General features: G+C 32.5%; 1 protein-coding gene across 2 annotated transcripts; it reads left to right on the plus strand.

Moving 5' to 3' along the window:
- The first annotated feature begins 5,671 nt into the window (after positions 1-5,671).
- Positions 5,672-9,704, plus strand: LOC107780008 (putative leucine-rich repeat receptor-like protein kinase At1g68400). Of its 2 annotated transcripts, none has more exons than XM_016600514.2 (3): positions 5,672-6,391; positions 7,361-8,023; positions 8,790-9,704. In XM_016600514.2, the coding sequence occupies exons 1-3, from the start codon at positions 5,728-5,730 to the stop codon at positions 9,371-9,373; spliced, it is 1,911 nt and encodes a 636-aa protein (XP_016456000.1). In that variant the 5' UTR covers positions 5,672-5,727; the 3' UTR covers positions 9,374-9,704. The 2 variants fall into 2 exon arrangements, with proteins under 2 accessions (XP_016456000.1, XP_016456001.1); XM_016600515.2 differs by having other exon boundaries at positions 7,730-8,023.

Here is a 9,704-nt window from a genome sequence, read left to right on the forward strand (position 1 = left end):
TGGGATCCGGTCTGATTTTCTGTTTATACTTTTTAACCGGTATACATGAATTACACATTGATTATACACAGTTGTATACATATTATATATGATTACATCTAATATATATCCGCTGTCTATTTTTAATTTAATCGTTTGAATAGACGGTTATTTGGGTTAATTCTACTTTTTTTTAATCATGAATTGTAAAGAAGCAGAGGGTATGGAAATATAATAGTATTTCTGTTTTGTTTCCTTATACTTTTTTGTGTCATTATAATTCTGTTATTGCAAACATACTTAAATTTCTTGGAGATTCTAATTATAAGTTACAACTTAATTTGCTATTTGCCTGGCATTTTATTGATTCTTTTCATTTTTCCCAATAAAAATTCCTCATGATCTCACAATTCAACCTTACTGCAATTCAGATGAAAAATTACCTCTTCGGGATAACGTTAAATTCGAATTTAATATTTGCTCATAAAAAGAGAATTATTTATTTATTAAACAGTTGATACAAAAGAAGACAACCAAGGACTTGGATTTCAAAAGTACCAATTGGGCCTTAGATAATGCTAGAGCAAAACCTCATTCGATAAGCTTACTGATGCGACCCACAAAGAATTAACCCAAAAAATTTGTGAAAATAGCACCGGTCTGTCAGTTTTCGGACTGATAATTAAAAAATAGTCAGCGTTTGTAAAGTCATTAGAAATTAGCCACTATTTTGATGAAACACAGAAAGTTTCAGCATAATATACTGGAGATTGATGCACATGTGTATGAACTTCCAGCATTATGCTGGAACTTCAGCAAACGGAAAGTTCCACCATAATATACTAGAGATTGGAGCACATGTATATAAACTTCCAGTATATTATTCTGGAACTCCATTATATTATACTGGAACTCTAGTATAATATGATGTAACTCCGGTATATTATGTTGGAAGTTCACATGTACAAAATTCGAACTCCAATATATTATGCTGGAGTATTTTCCGGATTTGGACAGTGTTTTCGTTCAGATTTATCTTTATATGAAAAATGGTTAAATTTCGATTACATTTTGAAACTGTGGCTATTTTTCAATTACCACTTGTAAATCTGACTATTTTTGAATTACCCAAAAAGTTTCTCACTTAATCTTTTAAACTAAAAATAGCCGCGAATATATACTATATGTATAATTTATGTATAATATATGTATAATTGTGTATAATCAATATATAATCTATATATACCAACTAAAAAAAGTAAACATTATATCTGACTGGCTATTTATTGTAACAATCCCTTTTCCTACAATATGATCAAGCCCATAAATAGGACTTTTTTTGTATAGGGAAGGACATCATCCGTAATGGGAAGAAGAGTTTCCGCATCCACGTTAATTTTCCACTAACAATAGGGAATGTTTGGCTACTTTTAGTGGGCGTTTGGACATAAAAATTGTAAAATTTCGAAAAAACTTGAAAATAAATTTCAAGTGAAAATGGTATTTGAAAGTTAGAGTTGTATTTGAACATGAATACAATTTTGGGTTGTTTTTAAATTTTTGTGAGTGATTTGAAGTGAAAATTTTGAAAAACAGTCTTTTGGAATTTTTTAAATTTTCGAAAACTTTTGAAATTCATCTTCAATTGAAAATTGAAGATTACATGGCCAAACGTTGATTTCAAAAAAAATGGACAAACGGCCTCTTAGTCGAGTAAAATTCACAAATATTTGCTTTTCAGCCTCAGTAATTGAAAAATAGCTAAGTTTCAAATTTTAAAGTTAAAACTTCATGACAATATCCTAAAATTTTACACGTATAATTTGTGTTTGGACAAATTGTTCATGAGATGTTAAGCATGTCGTATGCCTCAATTATGTTATTACAAGGAAAATTTAGGCACTTGACCTTCGCCCAATATGTTCCAAAAATGTGTCCCGTCAATTATGTATAACACAAGTTTTATAGAGTCATTCAAAATATTTCCTCCTTTACTTTTTTAATGTAACATATCTATTAGACACTTTCTAATGCGAAAAAACTAATTAAAAATTATTGATGTATGTAACGTAATTACACCAATGTTTTTCAATTGGGATATTACATAAGATGCACCGTGTACTTGTGCGGAAAAATAAGTTTCACACTTAACTTTTATGGGCATTTGTTGCGGCCAAACGCACACGCAAGTATACGCGGTCGTCAAGTAATAAAGTGGCTAAAAGTCGGATGTCGAACCCACAAGAACTTGTGATTAACTATTAACTAAATTAGACTATCCTAATTATCTAAACAAGAATTAATCCCAAAAGTAGTGATGCTAAAGTAATTAAACTAAAAAAAAATAACTAATGAACTTTAAACAGAGGAAGAACAGATTTTTATATTATCAATATGATGAAAACGATCTAGGGTTATCGATTATCTAACAATCCTATTGTATTCTTCAATTGAATTGATTAACGAATTTATCTAGTTTATTGGTTAACAGGGTTAATATTTCTCATAAGAATCTGTCGAGTACTTACTCGCCTATTCAAACTAACCTAACGCCTATATGTATATGGAATTAGAAGTAACAAGAATGCATTTATAATTCCTGTAAATCAACCAAGCAAGGCAATTAGGTATATATCTATCCTAACCGCGTATCCGTTCCCCGATGCCCAGGTTCAATCCTATATGCAATTCGAGTTAAACTCTAGATTCGTAGATAGTATTTAATTGGTGATCAAGCAATCAAATAATTAAACGCAAGATTGAATAAATAAACTAATATGATAAATCAAGAAAGTAAAATCAATATCCGAATAACAATAGTCATGAAAGAACCACAACCCTAGAACGTGAAGTTTAGCTCCACATAGACATGGTAGCCAAACAACAAATCATACAAAGAGACATAAAAATTACTAAGTTTGGTCAAAGAAAAGATGAAACCCGACCTCCACCGCGGCTATGTGCTCTCCCTTGGTCAAAAGTCTGTCAAAAGTTCTAAAAATAACGTTTTTACATATATTTATACCAAGTAGGGTCGGGCCTAGACGAAAATACCTTTTCCTACGCGAACTGGGATAATAACTCTGTAAATATTGCACAGGCGCGCTGCATGGGGCGACGCGCCAAGCGGGGCAGTAATGGACTTTATCAGAGAGCGTGCAAAATCAACCAGCAGCAACAATGGGCAGTCGCGGCGCCCCACACGCCGCAGTTGTGAGTTTTTCTCAGAGTCTGCCTTTTTGCTTCGTTTTTTAAGTCCAAACGTGGTTCTCGACTCCCAAACGCGATCCCGGCTTAATCCCTTGGGCTTTTGCTCATACTTCAAAGCTCCAAATAGCTCGAATTCGCTCCATAACATCTAAATAGCTCGAATTCGTTCCATAACATCTAAATAGCTCGAATTCGTTCCATAACATCTACATAGCTCGGAATCACTCCTACAAGGCATAAAACACGCAATTAGTGCAAAATACTAGTGATTAAAGCTCAAACTCAATTAAAGTACAGTAAATTAGAGTGTAATAAACGACTAAAATACGAGATTATAGTCTACCATCAACATTCTTTTTCCACCTTATACTTGTTCGAAGTGAATTTAATACCTCCCTGAGACATATACAACCAGTCGCATAGTGGAAAGTGTTGCACACTCTCCCTATGGCTTGGCCACATATTACCACACCACATTCAATTTGATTTTAACTTCTTTTTTAAAAAAAAAAAAATTACTCATTTTCCTTATTTTTTTATTTTGATAAATTTGCATCTCTTTCCTTATATTTGTTCTGAAAATCTCTTATCTCAGACTCTCGTCGTACCCTTCACCCCAATTAAATATTTTTTATTTAGATAAATAGTTTTCAGGTTAATTAAGATTTTTGGCATTGTAATACCAAGAGGAAATAAATTAAGAAGAGAGATATGAACATGCTTGGAGTTTGACCGGAGAAAATGGAAGCTCGCCGGCTTCGGAGGAATTTTTCCGGCCAACATTTGGTCGAATTTTATAGTTTAATTGAGTTTTTCCATGTTAAATCATTTTCATGGGTTTTCATTAATCAAATATGAAAATACAGCCGGTGATTTTTGCACTCTTTGATTAATTTTTCATCTTAATTTTCTTTAAGGAAGAGGAAGGGGGATTGACATCAATGGAGGTTTTGCTGATAGAAAAATAAAAGGAGGAGAGACAAGAAAAGTTGGGGAAAGAAAAGGAAAAAGATTAAGAAAAGAAAAGAGGGTCACGGCTAATTAAGTGTATTAAATACATAATGTCCATTAAATATTTGACACATGTACAATTTAATGAGTTTTAAACCTTTTTTTTGGCTCTTCACTCGCGTTTAAGAAGTATTCTTTTTCTCTTTGCCATGTCATCTTTCAGGGACGTATTAAATTCACTTCGGACAAGTATAAGGAGGTAATGAGACGCCCGTAAAAGTTAAGTGTGAAATTGATTTTTTCGCACAAGTACATGGTGCATCTTATATATTATCCCCTATTTCAATTAGTAGTTGTTGTTTTTAGTAATGAGTACACATTAGTACACAAAACATTGTATATTGCTTTAATTCTTATCAGTTAGCCAATGATGAATTGACCCAATGGGTTAATCTAACGGTAACATATACCTTAAAAGGCAAAAAAAAAAAAAAAAAGGAACACGCATCTTTCACGAATAATTGAATGGTAATTTCCATTATGGTGTGCACAAAAATGCTAAGAAATTTCTTTTTCATTTATTAATAATCCACCAAATTTTAATCATAACACAAGTCATCACTTCACAGCTAAGATTAAGAACCAAAAAAACACCTAATGCCACTTTCTAATTTTTTACTCTTTCCTTTCCTTTTTGCTTTTTTCTTTCTATACCTTCCACATTTTTCTTTCCAATACTTCACCAAGAAGATTACTTTAAGATAATCTTGTTTTGCTTTGTAATTTATACCTTAGTCGAAACATCGACAACCCCTTAATTATACTTGTCACTATATTTTATGTAGACTGGAACTAAGGCATATATTAATTGAGTATCTGAACACATAATAAAATATTTCTATTATACACTTTCAACTCAAACTTTGAAAAATCTTTTGCAAGTGCTCTCAAGTGCCCATTACGTATTTACGTGAATGAATTAATTGCTTAAAATATGCCACATTCTTTAATTATGCACATAAAATATAAGTCTTTGTTATAACAAACAAAAATAAGGCATATCACTTAAAAGAACCCAATCAACTGAAAATAAAATGCTTGCTTCAATAAACAAAATACTCGCTCCATTAAAAGAAGAAAATCAAGAGCTATTTTTTTAAATTTTTCCAACAAATGTCTAATAAGAACACTTTATCATGTTCGATTGGAACAATCCTTAATTCAAGTGTCTAAGTGTCTAAATGAATATTTACTTGCATATTTTTGTGAGAAGGGCGAACCATAATTAAAAAGGGAAAAGAAGCGGAGACCAAAACACTTGGTGAGGAAATAATATTACCATTATTATACTATTAAGTTGAACCGTCTTTATTTAATGAAAATTCTCAAAAAAGAAAAAAAAAGAGAATTTATTAGCAAATTAAAGAAATATAAAAGGATGGAAAAATACAAATAATTAAAGACAACGGTAATGTCAACATCATCATAAGACGATAATAATATCCAATACAACCATGTTACAGCTTCATTCTCCTTCTTCTTCTATAAACTTTTTCCAAAGAAAACAAACCTCTCCAAAAAAGAAAAATGGTACCTCTGAATCCAAAAAACCATTTTTCTCTCTCTAAATTTCTCTCTTTCTCTCTCTTCATCTCCATCTTCTTCACCATATCTCATTCCGATGATTTTTCATCTCTTTTAACGTTCAAATCCAAAGTTGACACTTCAAACTTTCTCATTTCTTGGTCCAAAAATAATGATCCTTGTTCTTCATGGCTAGGCGTTACGTGTCATCCCATGACTCGTCGAGTCATTAAACTTGTACTTAATCACTTAAATCTTACAGGTTCTGTACACCCTTTAATTCATCTTACTCAAATTCGTCACCTAAGTTTACACAACAATTTTCTCACTTCATTTCCAAATTTCAATTCTTGGCCTAATCTCAAACATGTTTATTTGTCACACAACAACTTTTCTGGTGAATTCCCACCTGAGATTTATCGTTTAAAGCGTCTCCGACGACTTGATTTGTCGTATAATAAATTTTCCGGTGAGATTCCGGTGACTGAGTTGAATCAATTGCCACATTTGATGACTCTACAACTTGAGTTTAATTCGTTTAGTGGATCACTTGGTATGGATGAAACAAGACATGTTGCTTCGTTTAAGGACTTCAATGTTTCTGGCAACAACTTTAGTGGGAAAATTCCAAATTGGTTATCCAAATTTCCAGTAGCATCTTTTACAGGTAATTCATGAGTCCAACGTCTATCGAAAACAACCTCTCTTCTTAAAGGTGGGATAAGATCTGCGTACGCACTGTCCTCCCCAGACTGCACCTGGCGACTACGTACGCATTGTCCTCCCCAGGCTTCACCTGGCGATTACACTGGGTTTGTTGTTGTTATTGTTATTATTATTTTTACGGGTAATATTAGCAGATAGGCGAGTCAGGTCAAACTTGAACGGGTCAAAACCAGTCAAATCAATAAGAGTTATGAACTAACTTGTCTAAAGTTTGTTTCGGTCAAAATGAGTTGAGTTAAGATGGAAAAGAACGGCTTATTTGCACTATAAGCTCTTTTGGAGGCCACTATTTAAATTTTGTCCTCGTTGTTTCAGTGGGCTAGGGCTAACCTGTCTAAAGTTTGTTTCGATCAAAATGGGTTGAGTTAAAATAAAAAAATAAAAACGGATTATTTGCACTATATGGCTTGTTTGGAGGTCACTATTTAGATTTTGTCCTCGTTGTTTTAATGAGCTAGGACTAACCCGTCTAAAGTTTGTTTCGGTTAAAATGGTCTGAACTAAAATGAATAGAAAATGGATTATTTGCACTATATGGCTTTTTGGAGGCCACTATTTAAATTTTGTCCTCGTTGTTTCAGTGGGGTAGGACTAACCTGTCAGTTTGGTTCGGTCAAAATAGTTTGAGTTAAGATGAATAGAAAATGGATTATTTGCACTAAATGGCTTTGTTGGAGGCCACTATTTAAATTTTGTCCCCGTTATTTCAGTGAGCTAAGTTGAAACTTAGTCAATTGGACTAAAAGGGACAGAATTTGAAGAGTGGCTTCAAAAAAGGCCGTATGGTGCAAATAATCTTGAAGTAATTAACGGTCATAACTCAACTCGTCCAAGGTGATCCAATTTCCCCTCCTCCTCAATTTCGCTTTATGAAAAACAAAATGTGAAAGCTAATGTATTTTTCTTACAGGAAACATTCACCTCTGTGGATATCCGTTACGATCAATTTGCCCGAGTGAAACAGTGAATAGTAATCCAACTGTGATGAATACTGATCCCTCACAACTCAACTTTCCTAATCAAAAGAAGAAAAATCTAAGTGAAAACATGTTTCTTTTGATAGTCACAATTGATGCAGTGGGAGTTATGCTGACAGTTTTAGTAATAACATGGTGTTGTTATTACAGAAAAAAGAAGAATCAAGAAAAACAAATTTACAATAAGGTCAAAAAATATCATGATAGTAGTAATAGTTCAAGTTTGTACCATTCATTTGAATATGGCCATATTTTAAAGGACAAAAAAAGTGATCAATTTGCAATAATGGTCTGTTTTGAAGGGTGCAAAGGATTTAGTAAAGTTGAGGATTTATTGAAGGCTTCAGCTGAGATATTAGGAAAAGGGAGTGTTGGAACTAGTTATAAAGTGGCTATGGATTGTAAAGATGTTGTAGTAGTGAAAAGGGTGATTGAAAAGTTAAAGAAAATGAAGGATTTGGATGGATTTTTGAGATTGATTGGTGGTTTGAGACATCAAAATGTTGTGTCACTTAGAGCTTATTATTCTTCTAAAGAGGAGTTGCTTCTTGTCTATGATTTTCTACCCAATGGAAGTCTTCATAACCTCTTACATGGTAATTTCTTTCATCTTTTCTTTTTATTCCAAAGTTTAAATTATTGCAATTTCACATAATCAATGTAGATTTAGTTAAGAATATAAAAAAGGATAGTCCGATGCACGAAGTATTACGCGTTTACGCAAGATCGAGGGAAGGGTCATACCCCAAGGGGGTGTGATATAAGCAGCCTACCCTGATGCAAGCATCAATAGTTGATTCCACGACTTGAACCTGTGATTTATAGGTCACACGGAGATAACTTTATCATTTCTCCGGGGCTCTCCTTCAGTGGTTAAAGAATATAATATGAGGAAACAAAAGACACATAGGATACAAACTAGTTGGAGTTGAGAGTTAGTTATTTTTGTAGTTGTTACACTTATATTAGATCTAGTATTTACAAGAAGTGTTTTTATTTTGTTAGAAACTTGTATGAGTTAAAGTGTGAAATTTAGAGAAAACCTTAGTTCTAGAAATTCCCTATCTTGTCTTAACACATTGTAGTGTTTAATATTAGGATAAAATTACTAAATAAAATGGAATGGATATAAAGAATTCATATAATTAATCCTGATTATTATGGGATTGAGACGTAATTGATTAGTTGATTTAAAATTTAACTAATATATATTGTTAGTGCAAATAATAAGATTTAAGCTTTTATAACATGTTGTATGTCTTATTTTCCAGATAACTTGTCTACACTTACTATAGTTTGTTACATTTATTATAGTGTAAATATTTTATTTACGTTGTCCGTGCATAAAACTTAAACGTACAGGAAATCGTGGACCAGGAAGAACACCATTGGATTGGTCAACAAGATTAAAATATGCATTAGGAGCAGCAAAAGGACTTGCTTCTTTGCATAGTTACAACAAAACCAAGATTTACCATGGAAATTTCACATCATCAAACATACTAATTGATCATTTTGGCAATGCTTGTATTTCTGATATATGTCTCCATTTGCTCTTACAAATGCCAATTTCATCAAATAATGGATACAAAGCACCAGAATTATCAACTCAAAACAACATGAACACAAACCAAAATCCAAGAAAACTTTCTCAAAAATGTGATGTTTATAGCTTTGGAGTTGTTTTACTAGAGATTTTGACAGGTAAAATTGCAACAAGTGAAGGAGAAACAAGTTTGACAAAATGGGTACAAAGAGTTGTGAATAAAGAATGGACTTGGGATGTGTTTGATTTTGAACTTGCAAGGTATAAAGAAATGGAAGATGAAATGGTTGCACTTCTAAAAGTTGCTATGGCTTGTTTGGTTTCATCTCCAAAAGATAGGCCAAAGATGATTGTGGTGGAGAAAATGATTGAAGAAATTAGGAAAACGGAGAACAGATAGAGAGGTTGACTCATTATTCACCAAGTTTCAGACCTTGCGTTACTAACTCTCGGAGATTTCTCGGTTCTTTACTTCTAATTCTTCTCCTTATGTTGATGAGCTCTATTGATTTTCTTCTTGGCAGTCAATTAGCCATGATGATTTTTTGTTTTCAATTTTTTTTTCCTAAAAAATTGTTCTCATAATTGTTTTTTGTGTCATTTGGCACAATTACTATATTGTTCTTTAATTTTTTTTTTTCTTTTTTTTTTTGGTTTTCTTGCATGTATTGTCCATTTTTTACAATTCTATTAGTGAAAGAGAATGAAATAAAAAAAATTAATAGGGTCAC

The sequence above is a fragment of the Nicotiana tabacum genome, chromosome 19 (genome assembly GCF_000715075.1).
Source record: "Nicotiana tabacum cultivar K326 chromosome 19, ASM71507v2, whole genome shotgun sequence".
NCBI lineage: Eukaryota > Viridiplantae > Streptophyta > Magnoliopsida > Solanales > Solanaceae > Nicotiana > Nicotiana tabacum.